At 39.8% G+C, this 22,794-nt stretch overlaps 1 protein-coding gene across 1 annotated transcript in view; it reads left to right on the top strand.

The window, feature by feature from the left end:
- Positions 1-22,794, top strand: part of prg4b (proteoglycan 4b) — a 41,033-nt gene that overhangs the window by 8,627 nt on the left and 9,612 nt on the right. Inside the window, exons 3-7 of the mRNA XM_073063292.1 lie at positions 5,542-5,658; positions 6,168-6,287; positions 7,246-7,422; positions 12,674-13,677; positions 20,841-20,931. Of these exons, the coding sequence (XP_072919393.1) occupies positions 5,542-5,658; positions 6,168-6,287; positions 7,246-7,422; positions 12,674-13,677; positions 20,841-20,931 (1,509 nt within the window). The remainder of the gene's footprint in view (positions 1-5,541; positions 5,659-6,167; positions 6,288-7,245; positions 7,423-12,673; positions 13,678-20,840; positions 20,932-22,794) is intronic.

Here is a 22,794-nt window from a genome sequence, read left to right as displayed (position 1 = left end):
CTAATTGCCTTCCTCTCTATTCACCATGCCTCCAAACTTGATATCGTCTGCAAATTTGCTGATCCAGTTTACCACACTATCATGCAGATCATTGATATAGATGACAAACAACAACGGACCCAGCACTGATCCCTGTGGCTCACCATTAGTCACAGCCCCCCAGGTGGTGAGGCAAACATCTACTACCACTCTTTGGCTTCTCCCCAAAGCCAATGTTGAATCCAATTGACTACCTTATCCTAAATGCCAAGCAATTGAATCTTCTTGAGCAGCCTCCCATGTGGTACTTTGTCAAGGTCCTTGCTAAGGTCCATGTAAACAATGTCCACTGTTTTTCCTTCATCAAATTTCCTGGTAACCTCCTCAAAAACTATACAAGGTTGATCAGACATGACCTACCATGTACAAAGCTATGTTGACTGTCCTAATATTTACATATCTAGTCCCTTCAGATACCTTCTGATAACTTACCCACTACTGATATCAGGCTCACCAGCCTATAATTTCCCATCTTACTCTTAGAGTCTTTCTTGAACAACAGTCGCTATCCTCACTTGTGGTTAAGGACATTTTAAGTGGCTCTGCCAGGGTCCCTGCTATTTATGCACTAACCTCCCACAAAGTCCAAGGGGACACCTCATCAGTCTCTGGGGCCATTTTTTAACCCTAATTTGCTTCAATACAGCAAGCATTCTCTCTTCTGTAATCAGGATTCAGTTCATGAACTTACGACTGTTTTGTTTCAGTTTTACAGACTCTGTGTCTGTCTCCCAAGTAGGTCCAGATGCAAAAATAATCCATTTAAAATCTCCCCCATCTTTTTTAGCTCCACGCTCAGATGATCTTCAAGCGGACCAATTTTGCCCTTTGCTATCCTTTTGCTCTTAATATATCTGTAGAAATCCTTGAGATTCTCCTTCACTTTATCTTCCAAAGCGACCTCATACCTTCTTTCAGCCCTCCTGCTTTCCTTCTCAAGTGTTTCTGGTATTTCTAATACTGAAGTACCTCAATTGTTCCCAGCTGCCTATACCTGCTTTGCACTTCATCTTTCTTCTTCAATATCCCTTGAAAATTAAGGTTCACTAAACCTGGTAATCTTGCCTTTTATTCTAACAGGAACATACAAACTCTATACTCTCAATATTTAACTTTTGAAGATATCCACTTACAAAGAATCCCTTTGCCAGAAAACAACCCGCCTGCCAGATCCTTTCTCCAATTTTGAATCTCAAACTGAGGACCGGTCCTATCCTTCTCCATTATTATCATGAAATTATGATCACCAGATACAAAGTGTTCCCCTACACTCACTTCTGTCACCTGTCCTGTCTCATTCCCTGAAAGGAGGTCCTGTATCGCGCTCTCTTTAGTTGGGACCCCTATATGTTGATTGAGAAAACTTCCATGAACACATCTGACAAACTCCAAACAGTCCTTTTATAGTATGGGAGTTCAAATCAATATGTGTAAACTTAAAATCACACCAAATATCACAACCTTATTTTCTTGCAACTGTCTGCGATCTCTCTAGAAATATGCTCCACTACATGCCACTAACTATTGGACAGTCCATAATATAATCCCATTAACATGGTCATCCCTTTCACATTCCGCATTTCCACCTAATAGCCTCAGTAAAAAAGCCCCCGTGTCTGTCCTGTCTGATCACTGCCATGACATTTTCCCTGATGAGTAATGCCACCCCTTTCCCTTTAATAGTTTCCACTTTAAGAGGAAGATGAGTTCAGGGTGACACTAAGCTGCCAAATATATTGGACTTTGTCCTTGACCATAAGAAATAGGAGTAGAAGTAGGCCATCTTGCCTTTCATGGCTGTTTTGCCATTCAAAAAGATCATAGCTTATCTGGCAGTGGACTCAGCTCCATCTGCTTACTTTTTCCCCATAACCCTTGATTCCCCTGCTATGCAAAAATCTATCTAACCATGTCCTGAGTATGTTTAGTGAGGTCACCTCTAATACCACACTGGGCAAAAAATTCCACAGATTCACTACTCTGGAAGAAGCAATTTCTCCTCAGCTCAATCCTGAATTCATTGTCCAGAATTTTGAGGCTATAGCCCTTTGGTTCTTATCTCACTCACCAGTGGAAACAACTTTCCTGCCTCTACTTTATCTATCCATTTCATAATTTAATTTTCTATAAGATTTTCTTATTTTCTGAGTGGTTCTGGTGATGTCATCGTCGAGAATAGCAGCTTAAGTCACTAGCTCCTCCAGGAAAATGCGTATTAAGCCCGGTTAACCCATCAAATATAATATTTTTTGAAAAATATTTGAACTGAAAAGAGGGGCAAGAATGGGGAAAAGGAATGGAAATTAAAAAAGCGACGCTGCAGAGCCTGCAGCTGAGAGGAGTGCAGCGAGCGGCTCTCCTACCCGACTGTGTGCTAGCGAGGCGGCCGCCAGGCCTCGATCAGGCGAAGCGGCGAATGTGATCGAAATCCTGAAAGAGATAAGGGAGTTCCGGAAAGAAATAGGGCAGCAGCTCCGTGATATTCAGTCAGAGCTCTCCAGCGTCCAATGGCAAAGACTCGAATTGAGAAGGTGGAAGATCGCGTTCAAAACGTTGAACGGATACTGAGTAAGACAATAAAAATATTACATCACCAAGAAGGTAAACTGCTTGACCTGGAGGGAAGATCACGGCAGAAAAATATCAGAATCTACAACGTTCCCGAAGGAGCGGAGGGCTCGTCTATGACAGAGTTTGTCGGAAAGTTACTGCGGGACGCGCTGGATCTTCCCTCGGCTATGAAGCTGGAAGTTAAAAGAGCCCATCTTGCGCTCGTCCCAAAACCTACCTGGGAGAGAAAGCCACACTCAATAATAATTAAATTCCTTCGGTACAGCAACAAGGCGGAGATTCTACGAAGGTCCTGGGTTAAGAAGAGAGTGTTTTTCGACGATAAATTAGTATATTTCGACCAAGATTCCCCCCCTCCCCCGCGGTCCTGCAGAAACGCAAAGAATACTCTGAAGCGAAGCAAGTACTAAAGCAAAATAAGATTAGAATTCAAACTCCGTACCCGGCTAAACTTCGAGTGTTTTATGACAACGGGACGCAGTTGTACCAGACAATGGAAGAGGTGACTACAGACATGAAGGCCAGAGGGCTGCCCATCAACATGACCAAAACGAGGGAAAGCCTGACTGAGGAATTATCCTGCTCCACTTGGGAAATAGTGCAAGAATCGAGAAGGCAGGAGACGGGAGGAGGCTGAGAGAAATATATCAGGAAGAGACCGGGATTTTCCCAAAGACAGACCTCACCGCGTTCAGAAGAGCCATAAGGTTTGGCTAACTTTAAAAATGTTGAGAAGCTAAAGGGAAGCAAAAGTACATGGTGATATACCTATCTCGAGAAATACTTATTATAATGTGGATTTTATATTACTTATTTGTTATTCTTTTTCACTCACTTACTCCTTTTTCCCCACCAAAATATATGTGTGTGTGTGTGTGTGTGTGTATGGAATACGTGTGTGTATATATATATGTATATTTGTGTGTGTGTGTGTGTGTGTATGTATATATATATATATATGTATATAGGAGGAGTACACAGGGAAATCCTTTCTGTGTAATGGATTTGTTCACTGACTTTTATGAATACTGCAATGGGGGCCCTCAACTCACAAGTAGGAAGGGGTTATCCCCCACAGCTAGACATTTCCTCTAGCTCAACGCAGGGTCATCTACTAGAGACCTCAGCCTTGGAATCACATGTTCGTTGCCATTTTTGTTATTATTTGCGTTTCTTGGTTCTTATTTGTTCAGGGAGTAGATCGATTAAGTTTTATTCTAATTTCAATGATACATTGACAGATAAATACAAATGGCTAAGGACAAGGTAAAATTCATTTCTTTTAATGTCAATGGGCTATTAAATCCAATCAAACGTAAGAGAATTTTATGCAATTTGGAACAATTTGAATCATACTGGGAAAAATGGTTTAACTACATAATGCCTCATAGGCCTGATTTTATTCTCACAGATCAATGAATCTGTTGTAAAAGAAAAGATCACTCCCTACTTGTACGTAGTTCTTCCCTTTTGCTTGTTTTTTCTTTCCACTCTTTTCTATAAGTGTGTACCTCAGATAAATACTTTGTGGAGATTTGTGATATATATGATTATATGATATATATGTACAATGTCTGAAACACATCTTATGGAAATGTTTGATAATAAACTTCAATAAAAAAATAAATTACAAAAAAAAAAGATTTTCTTATTTTCTATAAGATCCCCTCTCAATCTTCTGAATTCCAGTAAGCATAGTCCCAGGCAACTCAATCTCTCCTCATAGGCTAATCTCCTCATCTTGGAAATCAGCCTGGTGAGCCTCCTCTGCACTGCCTCCACTGCCAGTATATCTTTCAAATAAAGTAGCCAGAAGAGCACACAGCACTCCAGGTACAGCCTCACCAGCACCCTATAGAGTTGCAGCATATTCTCAATTTCAACCTCTCTAGCAATGAAGGCCAACATTCCATTCCCCTTCTTGATAACCTGTTGTATCTGCAAACCAATCATTTGCCATTTGTGCACAAGCACTCACAACTTGCTCTGTACATCAGCATACTGCAATCTTTCACCATTTAAATAATAATCTGATCTCCTAGAATGACCAAAACTCATTTCTGCACTGTATTCTGCGAGCTTACTTCATATCCCATTACATCTTAGAGTCACCTGCCCTGTCCACCCACCCCATCCACCCGCCCCAACTCTGCCGTCACGCATCCCTCATCCACCTCCATTTCCCTTGAGACAGATGCAGAACACACCCTCTTCCAATCGTTTCTCTCCTCCCATTCCCCTCGATCTTTTTTCCTACATTTCACTTAAAGCAGTTTACTTCTAAAACAAAATATTCAATATTCAAAACGAGAAACAATGCCATTCTGCTTAATTTGCTGTCCCACCATTTGCGATTAGAGTGTCTAAAATGCAGCCCCTCAACAAGCCCCCCCACCCCATGTGAAAAGTACTTCTCTGGTTTCCAGCAAGACACATGTGCCGCAGTCAGCTTCCTCCAAAATTCAGCCTCAGCTCGAAGAAGCCCTGATGTTCTTAGTTTAAACCGCGATCCTCATAATCAAAGCCCCACTCAACACCCTTCTCAGAGCCTCAGTAATCCCCCCTGCCCACCCCACCACCCGCTGGAAGCCCCGCCTTCTCTCCGTTCTTTCACTTGGGCAGTTGAGACGACACCTTCAGCCCCGCTGTTGTGAAACATGAAACATGATGTTCCTGCACTCACTTCCAGAACTACCAACACAAAGCACAGAAAAATGGGAAGGGCCAGTGATCTGCCGCCACACTTCCTCGAGTGAAATTCTCAAGCTCTTTATCAAAGAAGCTATATCCAGAAAATGACTTAAAATCGGTGTAGAAATAGGTATAGGCAATTTCTAATTGATCTTGCAGAGTGCGTCTCAGTAAATAGGATCAATATTTGAATGTCTTATTTATATCTGTTCATTTTGTTTTTCTTTTTGTAAAATGAAGACAGTTGTAGAGGCAGATGTGCTTCCGGGTACGACCGAAGCACCAAGTGCCACTGTGACGGTGAATGTATTCGTTATGGAGAATGTTGCGAAGATTACAGGACTCTCTGTACATCAGGTAACCAGCAGCCAACAGCGACTGTGCTCTCGACAGTGACATATAATCCAAGGGTGGAAGAGTGGCCTCCTTTGTTCCTCTTTAATCGCTATGGATTTTTATCAAGTACAGTCTTAATCATATTGTTATTTCATGATCTGATGAATAAAATGAATTGCTCAACCCTAAATTTTCTGGGGAATGCAGTAACCCATGTTGATGGCAAACCAACCCCAAGAGGCTTGGGCACATCTGGTGTATCTCAAGCATTTGGTTATTCACTATGCATATTGTTAGCAAGGTAATTGTGAATGGGAAAGTTTCACTAATAAGTTTAATTGTGTCAGTGCCCAAGGTAAAAGTTCAGTAGTTGTGTTCATCCTAAATTTCCAGTACTATTCCAGCAGAGATGTAACTGAGATGTCTGACTCAGTGCTATATCACTCCCACCAGTCTGCTGAAAGTAACCTTGTATTTGTATGCTCCTTTCACATTGCACTGTATACCAAATCTGTTCTGACTCTGGGCAGAAACCTCCTGTTCTGGACGCTGCTTTGAGCAACATGAGCGTGGACGGAAATGTCAGTGTGATCCTTCCTGCATGAACTACGGGGACTGCTGCTCAGATTTTGTTGCAAATTGTGAAAAAGGTAGGTTAAAGCTTCCTGGTGTGGAAGTGCGGCTACAGATCTTTTGCTTTTCCCATTTTTCAGTGCTTTGTTTGTGTTGCTAGGTCTGGTAGTGCAGATGAGCAAATGTTCCAAGAGGAGCTTTATTCAGTAAGCAGCACAGAATAGTTAAAAAAATGTTGCTTGAACATGTTCAGAGAGGTTATTTGTCTTCAATTACTGCTACATCTTTAAAAATTCAGTAAATTTCATTCACTCTACTGTAATTTTGAAGACAGATTAAAAAATCATTTCCCATTACAGCAATATTTCTGAATTCCGGAATATGAATTCAAAAATATTGCTGCTGGTTGAATGGATTTATAGACTTACTTTCATAATCCTGTAACATTTTTAAAGATCAATTTCACCATTTCTCTGTTCCTCATCTCTGACTAATGTTACAACTTGCAATGAATGAACAGTATACAAAATAGGATGTGTATCATTGTTTTGGTTGAAGTCACTTTTGCCCATGTGGAATATGATCATGACTACCTCTCTTGAACCTCTTGGCCAACGTCTTTCCAAAGGCTTGATCTTCCTCAGCCTGCCAATGTCTTCCAAATGCTCTGGCACTGATCCCTATCTAAACTCCTCACCAAGTTCCTGTCTCTAATCTTCCCACATTCATGCTTCAACGGAAAGCCATTCCTTTCCTCAACTCCAATCAGTTTCCCTGCTAACAGCCCTTCCTGTCCTTGATCCAGCCTTGGTCTGGGTCACTGGTGCCACTAAATTCTGCTGTAGAAAACCCATGAACAAATTATTTCTTGGCATGCCTTTCAAGAATCTCTTAGCACACTTTAAATGCCAAAGATAAGTTTCTCAGCCACACTGTTTCCCTTTATTGTATTGCTGGCATAAGCTCTATTTTGGTTATGAAAAGATGAAATTAAAACAATAAAAGTTGTAACGACCTGCTATTACTTATAATCAGATATCTGGAAAAATCCTGCATTCGTGGCAACAACAAGAGCAAGTTTAGTGTTCACCAGCTCCACAAGAAAGCCAACAGCAGAGAAACCAGAGTTTATCAGCGATACATTGCCCCAACAAGATGCTGCCAGCTTTTTGGATGATAACACAAAAATCAAAGAAGAGTCCATGAAGCTAAGTATGGGGAAGCTTTTATAACAAAATGAGTGATTCTGTTTGCAGATTCTGGACTTTAAAATGTGATTGATTTATTTGATGGCAGTGCTTCATAATTAAAATGCGTAATATTTTACAGTGTGCACAGGTTGCTCAACTTATAAGACAGGATAATCATTCTACAGAAGGATAAGGACAATTAGATTGAGCAAAATTATCAAAACAAATCAGAGCTAATTCTCGGAAGGAGAGCCGACAGAGGAATAATTGGTAATGGTATCTCTACTAAAGGTTTGGAAATGGATAAGGGGACACAGAAATAATAAGACCATAAGACATCAGAACAGAATTAGGCAATTTTGCCTTACGAGTATGCTCCGTAATTCCATCATGGCTGATTTATCATCTCTCTCAACCCCAGTTCCCTGCCTTCTCCCTGTAACTTCTGATGCTCTGATTAATCAAGAACCTCTGCTTTAAATAGGCCCAATGACATGGCCTCCACTGCCATCTGTGGCAATGAATTCCACAAATTCACTACCATCTGGCTAAATAAATTTCTTCTCATCTCTGTTCTAAATAGCATCCCTCTATTGTGAGGCTGTGCCCTCTGGTCCTAGACTACCTCATTATAGGAAATAACCTCTCCACATACACTCTAGCTAGGTCTTTCAATATTCAATAGATTTCACTGAGATCCCCCTCTTTCTTCTAAACCCCAGCAAGTATAGACAGACCCAGACCCATCAAATGCTCCTCATACAATAACCCTTTAAATCCTGGAATCATTCTCAAGAACTCTAGATCCTCTCCAATGCTAATACATCTTTTCTAAAACAGGGGGCTCAAAACTGCTCATAATACTCTTAAGTGCAGTCTGCCCAATGCCTTATAAAGCCTCACCATTACATCCTCGATTTTATATTCTAGTCCTATCAAAATGAATGCTTACATTGCAGTTGCCTTCCTTACCACCGACTCAGCCTGCAGATTGACTTTTAGGGAAGTCTGCACTAGAAGATGCACCACTAATTTTTGAATTTTCTTCCCATTTAGGAAATAGTCCTTATTCCTTCTACCAAAGTGCATGTCCACACTTACCTACACAATATTCCATCTGCCACTTCTTTGACAATTCTTGCATTCTATCTAAATCCTTCTGTGGACTCCCTGCTTCCTCAATACTAGCTGCCCCTCCACCCATCTTTGTATTATCTGCAAACTTGGCCACAAAGCTATTAATTCGATTGTCCAAATCATTGACATACAATGTGAAAAGAAGCAGTTCCACACACCAGCCTCAAAGGACAAAACCACTTCTTATCAGCAGCCAACCAGAAAAGGCCTCCTTTATTTCCACTCTCTGCCTCCTGCCAATTACCCAGTCGTCAATCCATGCTCATATCTTCCTGTAATACTACGGGTTCTTAACTTGTTAAGCAGCTTCATGTGTGGCACCTTGGCAAAGGCTTTCTGAAAATCCAAGTAAACAACATCCATTGACTCCTCTTCGTCTGTCCTACCTGTTATTTCCTCAAAGAACTCCAACAGATATGTCAGGCAAGATTTCCCTTAAAGGAAACCATCCTGACTTTGGCCCATTTTATCATGTGCTTCTAAGTACCCTGAAACCTCATCCTTAATAATGGACTCCAACATCTTCCCAACCACTGAAGTCAGGCTAACTGGCCTTTTTTCTTGCCTCTTCCCTTTCTTAGAGTGAAATTACACATGTAGTTTTCCAGTCGTCTGGAATCACTCCAGAACCTAGTTTTCATTGAAAAATCATTACTAATGCCTCCACAATCTCTTCAGCTACTTCTTTCAGAACCCTGGGGTGTAGTCATCTGGATGAAGTGACTTATTTACTTTCAGACCTTTCAGCTTCCCAAGTACCTTCTCATTAGTAATAACAGCTACACTCTCTTCTGTCCTCTGACACTCTTGAATTTCTGGAATATTGCTACTGTCTTCCACAGTGAAGACTGGTGCAAAATACTTATTAAGTTTGCCCACCATTTCTTTGTCTATCTTTACTACCTCTCCAGTGTCATTTTGCAGTGCTCCAATGTCCACTCACACTTCTTTTTCCCTCTTTGTATGATCTGAAAAAAACTTTTGCTATCCTCTTTTATATTACTGGTTACATTACCTTCATATTTCATCCTTTCTCTCCTTACGGCTTCTAGTTGCCTTCTGTTGGTTTTTAAAAGCTTCCTAATCCTCAAACTTCCCATTATTTTTTGCTAAATTTTATGCCCTCACTTTTGCTTTTATGCTGTCTTTCACCTCCCTTGTTAGCCACAATTGTGTAATCCTCTCTTTCAAATATTTCTTCGTCTTTAGGATCCTGTGCCTTTTGAATTTCTCACAGAAATTTCCGCCACTGCTGCTCTGCCTTCATTCCTGCTAATGTCCCTTTCCAATCAATTGTAGCCAATTCCTCTCTCATGCCTCTGTAATTCCCTTTATTCCACTGTAAAAATGATACATCTGACATTAGTTTCTCCTTCTCAATCTGCAGGGTGAAATCTATCATATTATGATCACTGTCTCCTAAGGATTTCTTTATCTTATGCTCCCTAATCAAATCTGGTTCATTACACAACATCAGATCCAGAATTGCCTTTCTCCTGCTGGGCTCAACCACAAGCTTCTCTTTTGGTTCCAACACCAGCCTGATTTTCACATCTACCCTCATATTGAAATCCCCTCTATCATAACATTGCCCCTTTCTATATGCCTTTTCTATCTCCCATTGTAATTTGTGTTCCACATCCTGACTGCTGATTGGAGGCCTGTATATAACTCCTGTCAGGCTTTTTACCCTTGCAATTTCTTAACTGCACCCACAAGGATTCTACATCTTCCAATCCAATGTCACTTCTTTCTAATGATTTGATTTCATCGTTTACCAACAGAGCCAACCCCACCCTCTCTGTCTACCTACCTGTCCTTTCAATACATTGTGTATCCTTGGTTGTTAAGCCCCAAACTATGATCTTCTTTCAGTCATGACTCAGTGATGCCCACAACATCATACCTGTCAATATCTAACTGCGCTGCAAGATCATCTACCTCATTTCAAATACTACTGGCATTCAAATATAATACCTTCAGTCCTACATTCATCACCCATTTCGATTTTGCTCTCACATTACACTGCACCTCATTCCATCACTACAGTTTTGCCCAAACATCAACCAGTCCTTCCTTTCAGTTTCACTACACACTGCATCTACTTGTATACCAACTGCCCCATCCTCAGCCCTGTCACTCCTGTCCCATTCCTCTGCCAAATTAATTTAAACCCTCCCCAAAAGCTCTAGTAAACCTGCCCACAAGGACATTGTTTCCTCTCAGGCTCAGGTGTAATCTAGCCTTTTTGAACAGATCATTTATTTCCCCAGAAGAAATCCCAATCATCCAAAAAACCTGAAACCCTGCCCTCTGCACCAATTCTTCAGCCACGCATTCATCTACCAAATCAACCTATTCTTATTTTTTTATCTAGTTTTATTTTATTGAGATGCAGTGCAGAGTAGGCCTTCTGAACCTTTGAGACACTGGATTCAGCAATCCCGAAATTAAATCCTGGCCTACTCATGGGACAATTTACAATGACCAATTAACCAATCAACTGGAACCTCTTTGCACTGTGGGAGGAAGCGGAGCGCCAGAAGGAAACAACTCCTTACAGGCGATGGCGTGAATTGAACTCGGGTCACCTGTACTGTAAAGCACTGTGCTTACCACTACACTACCATGCCGCCCCGTTGTTGAGTGGCACAGGCAGCAATCCGGAGATCCTGCCTTTCACCTTTCTACCCAACTCCCTATATCCTTTCTTCAGGACCTCCTCCCATTTCCTACCTATATCGTTGGTACCAATATGTACCACAATTTCGGGCTGCTCACACACCCCCTTTAGTATGAGACATCCCTGACCTTGGCACCTGGGATGCAATATGTTATCAGGTGTCTCTTTCATGTCGACAGAATCTCCTATCCATTCTTCTAACTATGGAATCATCACTACTGTACTTCTATTTTCCCCTTCCCTTCCGAGCCACAGAACCAAATTCCATGCCAGAGACCTGGTCTTTCTGAATTCCCCAGCAGTGGATATAGTTAGTGTTAAGGGAAAACCCCACAAGGCTACTTTGCCTATTCCCTTTCCCTCTCCTGACGGCCACCCAGGTACCTGCCTCCTGCAACTTAGGTATGACTTTTATCATAGTTGAAAGAAACTTATTCGAGGAAGGACAGACAACTTTGGTAGGCAAATTAGAAGTGGAATCCCTCAAGCCAGAAATCTTAATGGAGAGGACAGGCAAATTTCTGACCTAATCCACTAGTAACATTAGAGACATAAAATACATGGATCTCACTTCATGCGGAAATCGATTTGTGGTAGGGGCATAGGAAATCCAGCCACAAAGATAGGGACTCCTGAGGCACCGCAATGCATCCATCGAGAATGAGATCTGTTGAAATATCAAATGAATTTTTTGGATAGCCAGGGGACAGTATGTCACAACAGTTTTCTAGGAACATTAGCAAAAGGCAATCTTAGCTAAACATGAGATTACAGGATCCCCTTGGTGGTTTGCCTGCTCTTGAAAGTAATGAGTGAATAATTAGGGAAAAAAGGAAATATTAAGATAAGTTGTACAAGCTTGGAATTTTCTTTTTAGAGCAAAGGAGGATGAGAGGTAACGTGACAGAGCTCTAGATAGAGAGGATAGCCAGAGGCTTTTTCTCCCTCTCCTACCCCCCCCCCCCCCCAAGACAGAAGAGGCTAATACAAGGAGGCATAATGTTAAGGTGATTAGAGAGAAGTGTAGGGGGATGTCAGAGTTAAGTTCTTTACACAGAGAGTAGAGGGTGTGTGAAACAGCCTGCAAGGATGGAGGTGGAAGCAGATACATTAGGGGCAATTAAGAAACTCTTAGGTAGGAACATGGATGATAGGAAGATGGAGGTTTATTTAGGAGGGAAGGGTTAGAGTAGGTTATTCATTTGATCTTAGAGTAGGTTAAAAGATCAGCCCAACATCATGGGCCGAAGCACCTGTACTGATCTATGTTCTAACCATTGGAAGAAGACAGGACAAAATCAACTCTAAGGTTTTTGTCCACAAGCAACGTAAAACAATGTTTCCATTGTAAAGTAATTTATTGATAGCTGAGTGGGGGTATGCCCCAAGCAAATAAAGATGAATTATTAGTGAATCATCTTTTTTTCTGATTTATCACAACTTATTTTTACAGAAAATGGAAGTGCTAAAGTAAGTGAAGGATCGACCATCATCAATCCCAACAGATTTGAACTTGGAAACCATGATTCTAAAATCTCGGATCAAGAAGTGACAACAACTAGTTCTTCTGCAGATACATCTAGGGACTCTGAAAGCTTGGATAATGGAATGATAACTCCATCTGTTTCAAAAGATGGAACCTTCAATTCTAAAATTTTGGCGGAAGTCATGACAACATCTGTTATTCCTGAAGATGGGACCATGGATTCTAAAACCTTGGAAAACAGAATGACAACACATTATGTTCCTGAAGATAGGTCCACAACCCCCAAAACCCTGAATGAAGGAATAAAAACAACCACTGTTCCTGAGGCCATTACCACAAATTCAAAAATACAGTATAATGAAATGACAACAGTTATTCCTAAAGATGCTAGCTCAGATTCTATGTCTTTGCATAAAGCAATGACCATGCCCTCTATGAAAGTTACTGCCATAAAATCTACAATCTCAGATGCACACACAACAATGCATTCTGCCTCAGGACAGACTTCCTCAGTTCCTGATAAACTGGATAGAGGAACAATAACATTTCCCATTCCTGAAGATAACTCCAGTAATTCTAACACCCTAGATGAAGAAATAGTGTCTGTTCCTGAAAGCGATACCCTCAATTCAAAAATTCCAAACAATGGGATAAAAGCGCCCTTGGTTAGTGAAAATGTTTCCAAGAGTTCTGAAGCTCAAGATAATAAAACGATAACACCCTCTCTTTCTGCAGATTATTCTGCAAATTCTAAAATCATGCATAAAGGACTGACAACATCCCCTATCCCACAAGATGTTCCCACAGATTCGAAAATTTTGGACAAGGGATTGACAACAAATACTGACCCTGAAGAGGTCACTGCTGGTCCTAGAGTTCTGGAGAGTGTAAAAACAACTTCTGCTCTTCCTGAAGCTGCTTCTACAAATGCTAGAACCTCAGGCAAGGGAATGGCATCGCTCTCTGTTCCGGTAGGTGACACCACAGCATCCAAAATGTTACACAAAATAATAACATCTTCCCCATTTCCTCAGGCTAGTACCAGTGATCCTAAAATCTTGGATAATGTAGTGATGACACCTTCAGATCCCGAAGATAGGACCGTAGCTGTGAAAGGTTTAGATGAAGGTCTGTCAACACACTTTGCTGATAAAGGTAGTTTCACAGATTCTAAAATATTGGATAGAAGAATGACCACACCTTCTGTTCTTGAAGGTGGGAATAAGTATTCTAAAACCTTGGCTAGCAAAGTGACAACCTATAGTTCTTCTGAAGGTGAGTTCAGGAATTATAACATTCTGGACACTGCAACGTCAAAGAACACGTTCCCTGAAGAGAATTCCATGGGTTCTAATATATTGGATAATAGAATGTCAACTTCCCATGTTCCTGTAGATGCCTCTACAAATGCAAGAATGTCATATGATGGAATGACTTCATTCCCTGCTAAGATAGGTGAGGCCACTTATTCTGAAATCCCACATCAAATGTTTACAACTTCCCCTTTCCCCAAAGATGGGATCACGTATTCCAAAATCTTGGATCAGAAATTGGCAACACAATTTTATGAAGATACCTCATTCAATTTAAAAAAATTGGATACTGAAATGACAACTAGTTCTGAAAATGGGATCATGGCGTCTGAAGTATCTTATAAAGGGATGGCAACTTCTCCTAATCCAGGAGAGGTGACAACAGATTCTGGAATGCTGCATAAAGTGATGCCATGGTCCAAGGTTCCTGAATATGAGAGATCAAGTTCTATAGCAGTTCCTCAAGATGGGATTGTCGATTTTAAAAATGTGGATACAGGAATAACATTGCACACTGTCCCAGAAATATCTTCTGCAGATCCTGGTAAACCAAGCAAAGGAATGATAACAAGCTCCATTCCCAAAGTTGTGACCAGTGAATCTATAATCCTAGATAAGGGATTAACAACCACTGTTCCTGCGAGAGATTCCACGGATTCAAAAATCCTGAACAATGAAATGACAATGCTTTCAATTACTGAAGATTCTTCCATGATTTATAAAACCTTGGATAACAAAACGAAGACTCCCTCCATTCCCACTGATGCTTCAGTGATATCTAAAGTTCTGGATAAAGAAGAGACAACAGCTTTTATCCCACAGGATAATTCCACAGAATATAAAATCTTAGAAAAAGGCATGAAAACAGACACTATTCCTGAAGAGATGTCCATAGATCCTAATACGCCCAAGAGTGGAAATGCAACTCTCTCTGTGCCTTTATCCAACACTGGATTCTTGGAAAATGGAACAACAATGCTCCCAGCTTCAACAGATCAGACCATAAATTCAAAGCCACAGTTAAAAGTAATGACACCATCCCCTTTCCCTGAAGATGGTTCCACAAAATCTAATATTTCAGCTGAAGGGTTAACAACACCTCCTATTCCTAAAGATGGGGTCACGGATATGGGAAAAACAATTCCCCTTTTTCCTGTAGATGGGATAACAGATTCTAAAGTTTTGGCTACAAAATTGGGAACACTCAATATTTCGGCAGATACATCCACAGTTTCAAAAATATTGGATAATGCAATAACAGTGCCCTCTCTTCCTGAAGAAAGCACCAATGATTCTACAATTGTAGATGATGTATTGACAACATCAACTTTTCTTGAGGGTAGGACCAGGGATTCTATGAACTTGAATAAAAGCACATCAACATATAGTGTTCCTGAAGATAGGTTCACATATTCTAAAATCACGAATAAGGGAATAAAAGTAACCACTCCTCCTGGAGTGGCTTCCACAGATTCAAAAATCTTGAACAAAGGAATAACGCCCTCACGTGCTCCAGAAGATGACATCCCAGAATCTGTATCGTTGGATAAAGTGGTAACAACTGCCTCTACTGCAGAAGTTGATTCCCGAGAAACAAGACCATCAGATACACAGATGGCATACACTGCACTAAAAGAGACTACCGCAGCTCCTAGTATATTGGATAAAGGAATGACAATGTTTCCTGTTCCTGAAGACATGGCCAATGATTATAAAATCTTGGAAAAAACAACAACCATTATTTCTCAAAATAATTCCATGGATTTAAAAATCCTGAAAAATGGAACAAACATACAGTCAGTTGCTGACAATCTTTCCATTAGTTTGAACAAAATTATAACTCCCTCTCTTCCAGCAGATGATTCCAAAGATTCTAAAGTTGTCGATAACGGAATGACAACTCCTTCTGTTCTTCCGGTGACAACCGTGGATTCAAAAATGTTGATGAAAATACTTACAATATCTGCTGTTACCGATGATAGAATGACAGACTCTAAAATCACCAACATCATGGTCAGCACATCAGCTATTCCTGAAAATGGAACCAATGATTCTAAAGCAGTATTGACATTATCTATTCCTGAGAATGGGACAAGGGTTACTAAAGTATTAAGTGAAGGATTAACAACACCCTTTGTTAATGAAGGTAGTTCCACAGATTCTAAACTCTTGGAAACAGGATTGACTAATACTTCTGTTCTTCAAGATGGGAAGATGCATTCTAAAATCTTGGATAACACCATGAAAACATCCAATGCTTTTGAAAGTGGGTTCGCAGATCCTAAAATCTTGGCTGAAGGAATGAAAACGACCATAGTTCCTGAAAATTATTCCATGGATTCAAAAATCACAAGCAATGGGGTGAAAATATCCTTGATCACCAAAAGTATTTCCGTAAGTTCCAACGTAACATCAACGGACACTATCCTTGAAGATGGCACCACTGATTCTGTATTTTTGGATGAAGGATTGCCAACAGTTTCAAACACTGATGTTGTTCCTACAGAACCTAAAACTTCAAACACAGGAATAGCAACATACATCAACCCAGATGAAGCATCCTCGGTTCCAAGTATATTTAACAAAGACATGACAGCATCCACTGTTTCTGAAGAAAGGACAAATAATTCAAAAATCCTGGGGAACAAGACAGCAGCCAATATTTCTGAAAATGAATCTATGGATTCAAATGTCCAAAACCATAGGCTGACAACGCCCTCAGTTGTTGAGGACATTTACACAAGTTCTAAAATTTTGCATGATAAAATGGGAAATTCCTCTATTCCAGTTGATGTGACTACAGAATCTAATATTTTGGATGAAATAATGACAACAACCTTTATCCCACAAGTTACTTCCACGGAAGCAAATCTCTTGGAGGCAGAAATGACGACACAGACTATCCTTGAACAGGCTTCTGGCAAATTAGTTATTGGAAGAATAACTCCTTCTGTTCCTGTACTTGCTTCTACAAACACCTTGGATGACAGAACCATCATATCCTCTGTTCCAGAAAGTAAAGTGACAAATTTGAAAGAATTTAATCAAATAATGACACAGTCGTCATTGCCCAAAAACACAAATATGCAAAATAGTACAGCAACACCTCCTATTGTTACAGATGCTTCCACAAAAGCAGAAGCCTCGGCTAATGCAAGGACTGCTCTGTCAGTCCCTGATGGTGAGACCATGCTTTCTAAAACGTTAGATAAAGGAATAACAACCACAGCATCACTTACTTCTCAAGGTAAGATAACACATTCTAAACTATTGAATAAAATAACATCAACTGACACCATTTCTGAAATGAACACCACGGATTATTCATTCTTGGATAAAAGAATGACTGCAGCCTTTACCACAGAGGTTGCCTCGATAGAACCCACACACTCAGACAGGCAAGTAACAACACCCACTGTCCCAGAAGAAGCTTCCCCAGTTCCTACGACATTGGATAAACGAATGACAGCATTCCCTGTTCCTGAACAGCAGACCAATGATTCCAAATTACCAGATAAAGCGGCAACAACACTTGCTCCTGCAGACAGTTCTGTAGATACAAAGCTCTGGAAGAACGGGCATACAGTGTCCTCTATTACTGAAGACATTTCCACAGGTTTTAAAATCTTGGACAACAAGATGACAGATTCCTCTCTTCCTGTAGATGTGACCACAGATTCTACAACCTTGGGTAAAACAACAACAATGGCCTTTTTCAGAGAAGATGCTAAAACGGAATCTAAAATCTCTGAGACAAGATTTGCAACACACAGCATCTTTGATAAGGCTTCAAGAAGTTCTACTACACTGATTAGTGGAATGACAGATCCTTCTATTTCGACAAACTCTTCTACAGATTCACAAATCTTGGATAATAGAATCATCACATCCTCTGTTCCAGAAGGTGAAGCCACAGATGCTAAAATCTCTCATCTAATAATGACATCATATCCCAAAGATGCAAATACAGCATCCACATTCTCGACTAAGAGAACAACAACTCCCACTGATCATGAAGATGGATTCCTGAATTCTAAAATCTTGGATAAAGAAATAACAACTTCTCTTCCCAATAATGGGACCATGAATAAAGAAATAACAAAAATTCCTTTTACTGAAGATATCACAGGTTATAATACTTTGAGTAAAATATTGTCAACCACTATAAATACTAGAAATGCTTCTAATGATTCCAAAATCTTGGATAGTGTATTAACAATTCCTTCTGTTTTGGATAATGGGACCATAGATTCTAGAATCCTGGACAGAAAATTAATAACCACTGTTCCTGGAAATGATTCAGAAGTAATGGCTACAATTACAGTGTCACCCGTTCTTCAAGACACAATAATGTCTTCTAAAGTCCCATATAAAACAATATCAGCAGTAACTGTTCCTGAAAATGGTACCATGGATTCCTTATTCGTGGGTAATGAAATAACTAAAGCTTTTATGACAGAAGGTGCTTTCATTCAACTTAAAACCTTGGACAGAGAAAATGCAACACAGATCCTCCCAGAAGAAATCTCATTAAATCCTAGTAAATTAGAAAAAGGAATTGAAAGTCTCTCCAGTCCTGAAGACAGCACTAAAATTCAATATAAATTAGCGACAACTGAAGACAATTCCATTGATTCAGAAATCCAGAACAAAGACACGACAATGCCTTTGGTTACTGAAGGTGTTTCTATGAATTCTCAAATCTCAGACAACAATATGTCAATTTCCTCTGTCCCTGCAGATGGGAACACTGATTTTAAAATCTTGGATACAACAGTGGCCACAGCCTTTATCACAGAGGATATTTCTACAGAACCAAAAATCTTCGTTCATGCAATGACAGATTCTTCTGTTACAGAAGATGGAACCACAGATTCTAAAATCTTGAATAAAGGAATAACAACTGTTCCCAACGATGATTCCACTGATAAGAAAATCTTGGATGAAGGAGTTACAACACTACCTGTATCTCTAGGTAGCATAACAGATTCTAAAATACAAAGTGAAATAACGTCAACAAGCTCTGATATCTTGGGTAATAAACTGCCAACGTCCATTGTTGACGGGGATGTTTCCACAGGTTCAGAAGTCTTGGATAATGAAAAGACAATCCCATCTGTTCCTGATGATGCAACCATGGATTCTAAAACCATAGATGAAAGAATAACAACCATAATTCTTCAAGAAAATTCCACACATACAAAAATCCTGAACAACCAACCAACAGTTCCCTCAGTTCAGAAAGATGCTTCTGCAGATTCTATGGTCTCGGATAAAGGAAAAGCATCAACCACTGCTCCTGTGCATGAATCCACAGATCCTAAAATCATGCCTGCTGGAATAACAAATTTTGCAGTTCCTGAAGAGCCAAGGATAGATTCAATGTCTGGTATGCCCCAAAATGGGACTATAGGTTCTCAAATCATGGATAAAAGAAAAGTAGCATCCTCAACCAAAATATATAGTTCCATGAGTTATGAAACCTTGGCTAAAGAAATGACAGCAACTGCTGGAACATCCACAGAATCCAGATTTTTGAATAATGGAACAGCAACGCATCCTGAATCAGGATATAGGAGCACAGTATCTAAAATCTTGGGCAGAGGAATGACAGCATCTTCCATTAACAAACGTAGTTCCACGGATTCTAAAGCCTTGAATAAAAGAGCTACAGCATACACTATTCCTATTGCTTTTTCAAAGTCTAAATTCTTGGACGAAGGAACTGTAAAGTATTCTGTCACTGAGTATAGAACCATGGAGTCTAAAGTGGTAAACAAACTAGGAGGGGGCACAATTCCAGAAGATGGCCCCAAAATCTCCAAGCTCTTGCATAATGAAAGAATAACAAGCCCCACTTTAGAAAAAAGTATTCTTCATCTTAACAGCTTCCATACTGCAGAACAAATACAGCCTACAATTCCTCAGGAAACTAGTTCCACTGGTTCAAACTTAAACAAAAGGGGAATATTACAATCCATTGTACCTTCACATCCTGTAGCATCAGATCCAATATTGAAAACCGTGGAAATGGCACAGGTCAATGTCTTACAGAATCCTGTAACAGTGGAACCTGTTAACCTAAATATAGAAGTAAAGATCAGTAAAGAAGAACTAATTGCTACAAATTCAAAGATAAAAAGAGAAAATATAAAGCCCAATGTTCCTGTTAAATATGAGGTAACAGATTTTAACATAAATTAAGATAAAACCATGCAGATTTTCAATTCCCAGAATTCACAGTAACTAGTTTTTCTATTTTAAATATCAAAAAATCCAATAATGCAGAACCATTGCTTCAGCAATTATATGCTTGCTAATAGAAACAGTTATTTAAAAAAAACTTAATAGTCCACATTGAAGGTTGAATTCAGCTCAATCTCCAACTGCAACTCCACAAGAAAAACATTTTAAAATTGAGGTTTCCTGCTTCCAGCACAAATCTGCAAAGGAAAGATTTTTGTGCCGATTATTTCTCAAGTATTCGAGAGAGAAGCTGTCACTCGAATCAGAAATAATTTGGTCAGTGCTTTAGGCTCTCAGTAGAAGCCAGCACTCCCTACCCTTCCATCTCCAGCGAGAACCCCTTAGCAATTAATGTCACTGCAACTTCTGAATGCAGAAAAACAGCAATGAGAGGACTGTATCAGCCTGGTGCTTTCAACAGGAGAAATTTACAATATTTTTTTCACCCCAATTTTTTTTTTGGTGGAAGCACAATGCCTTTCTTTGAAAGTGTGCACTACATTCATCAGCAGCTCTTTTAGTCAAATAAGCTATTCATTGGAGGAAAAAAAACACTAATCTGTTATTTTTCATAGGTCCCTAGTCCTACTAGGAGTGATAACATGGTAACCGAACCAACTCACGAACGGAGAAATCAGATCACTGGGAAAACCCAATCATATGAAGGTAGGACATGCAATTTATTTGCTGTTGATTATAATTCATGTTGAGGGTATCCATGTGGGAACTCAGAACAGAAGAAAACATTAAGCAAAGGGCTCCAAATATGCACAAGTAAAAGGAGCAGTTAAAAAAGTGTTTGAAAGAAAGAGGCGGCAGTGGCAATCAGTGATTGTTGCATATTCAGAAAGGAAGCTCCTGTAATCTATCGTCTACAGACATGTAACCCTTATATCCTGATCTCAAATTGATCCATGACAAGTTATAAAACTGAATTCAGTCATCAAAATCAGATTTATTATCGTTTCCATAAGGCATGAAATTTGTTGTTTTGTGATAGTAGTACAGTGCAAGCACATAAAGATGTATAACTTACAAATAAAATAAATAATGCAAAAGATAATGTAGGATAACACCAGAGAAGAAACAAACATGCTGGAGTTCTTCTGTAGGGACACAGCCACTTCAGTAATGTGACATAACAGAACATGGAGGCCCTGGTGAAGAAAAAGAAAGTGGCACATATCAGGTATAAGCAGTTAGGGTCAAGTGAGGTACTTGATGGATATAAGATGTGCAAGGGAAGATTTAAGAGAGAAATCGGGTATGCTCAAAGAAGGCATGAGGTTTCTCTGCAGACAAGGTAAGCAAGAATATTAAAAGTTTCTAGCGTTATATTAAGAGCAAAAGGATAGCAAGGGACAAAAGTCTCAAAAATCATCATTGTCATCATCATCTAAGTGTGGAGCCAAAGAAGATGAGGAAAGATCTGTATTTACTATGTAGATAGACACAGAGACTGCAGAATTGAGGAAAGTGTGTAGTAAGGTCACAAACCAGATCTGGATTACGGCAGAAGTGGTGCTGGCTTTCTTAAGGCAAATTAAGGTGAATAAATCCCTAGGATCTGACAAGGTGTCTATTTGGGCCCTAAGTGCAGAAATTGTAGCGGCCCTAGCAGAAACATTTAAAACATTCTTTGCCATGGGGGAAGTGCTGGAGGATGGAGGATAACTAATGGTGTTCTGTTTAAGAATAAGCCAACAGATTATAGGCAGTGTGAGTCCTACATTAGTCATGGAAAAATTATTAGAAGGTAGTCTAAGGGACAGGATATGTAAATATTTGGATAGATAGGACCTGATCAGGGATAGCCAACATGGCTTTATGTTTGGTAGGTCATGTCTAACCAAACATATATTTATTCAAGGAAATTACCAAGAAAAGGCAGTAAACATTATCTATACAGACTTTAACAAGGTCTTTGACAAAGTCCCACAAGGTAGACTGGTTAAAACATTAAATTGCTTGACATTCAGGATGAAGTCATCAGTTGGATTCAACATTTGTTTCGTGGGCAAAGACAGTGGTAGTAGGTAGTTGTCTCTCTGACGCTAGGTCTGTGACTAGTGGTGTGCCTTAGGCTCATTATAGTTTATCATCTATATTAAAGCTTTAGATGACAATGGGGTAAGATGGATCAGTAAATTTGCAGATTACACCATGATGGGGGGTGTTTTGTGGATATTGAGGAAGCTATCAAAATTTGCAGCATTTTCTTGGACCTTCTGGGAAAATGGACTGAAAAATGACCATTGAAATTTAATGCAGACCAGAGTAAGGTGTTGCACTTTGGGAGGACAAACCAGGAAAGACTGACACAGTGAATGGTAAGGTTTTGAGGTGTGCAGTAGAACGAAGGAACCAGGGAATACAAACCCATAATTCCTTGAAAATAGCATCACAGGTAGATGAGGTTGTAAAGAGAGCTTTTGGCATATTGGCTTTCATAAATCAGGACACTGAGTACAGGATATGGGATGTTCTGTTAAAATTATATGTTACTGAGGCCAAATTTGGAATACTGTT

The sequence above is a fragment of the Hemitrygon akajei genome, chromosome 12 (assembly GCF_048418815.1).
Source record: "Hemitrygon akajei chromosome 12, sHemAka1.3, whole genome shotgun sequence".
Lineage (NCBI taxonomy): Eukaryota > Metazoa > Chordata > Chondrichthyes > Myliobatiformes > Dasyatidae > Hemitrygon > Hemitrygon akajei.
Note: the sequence above shows the minus strand (reverse complement) of the source record. Positions and strands in the feature narration are given on the sequence as shown.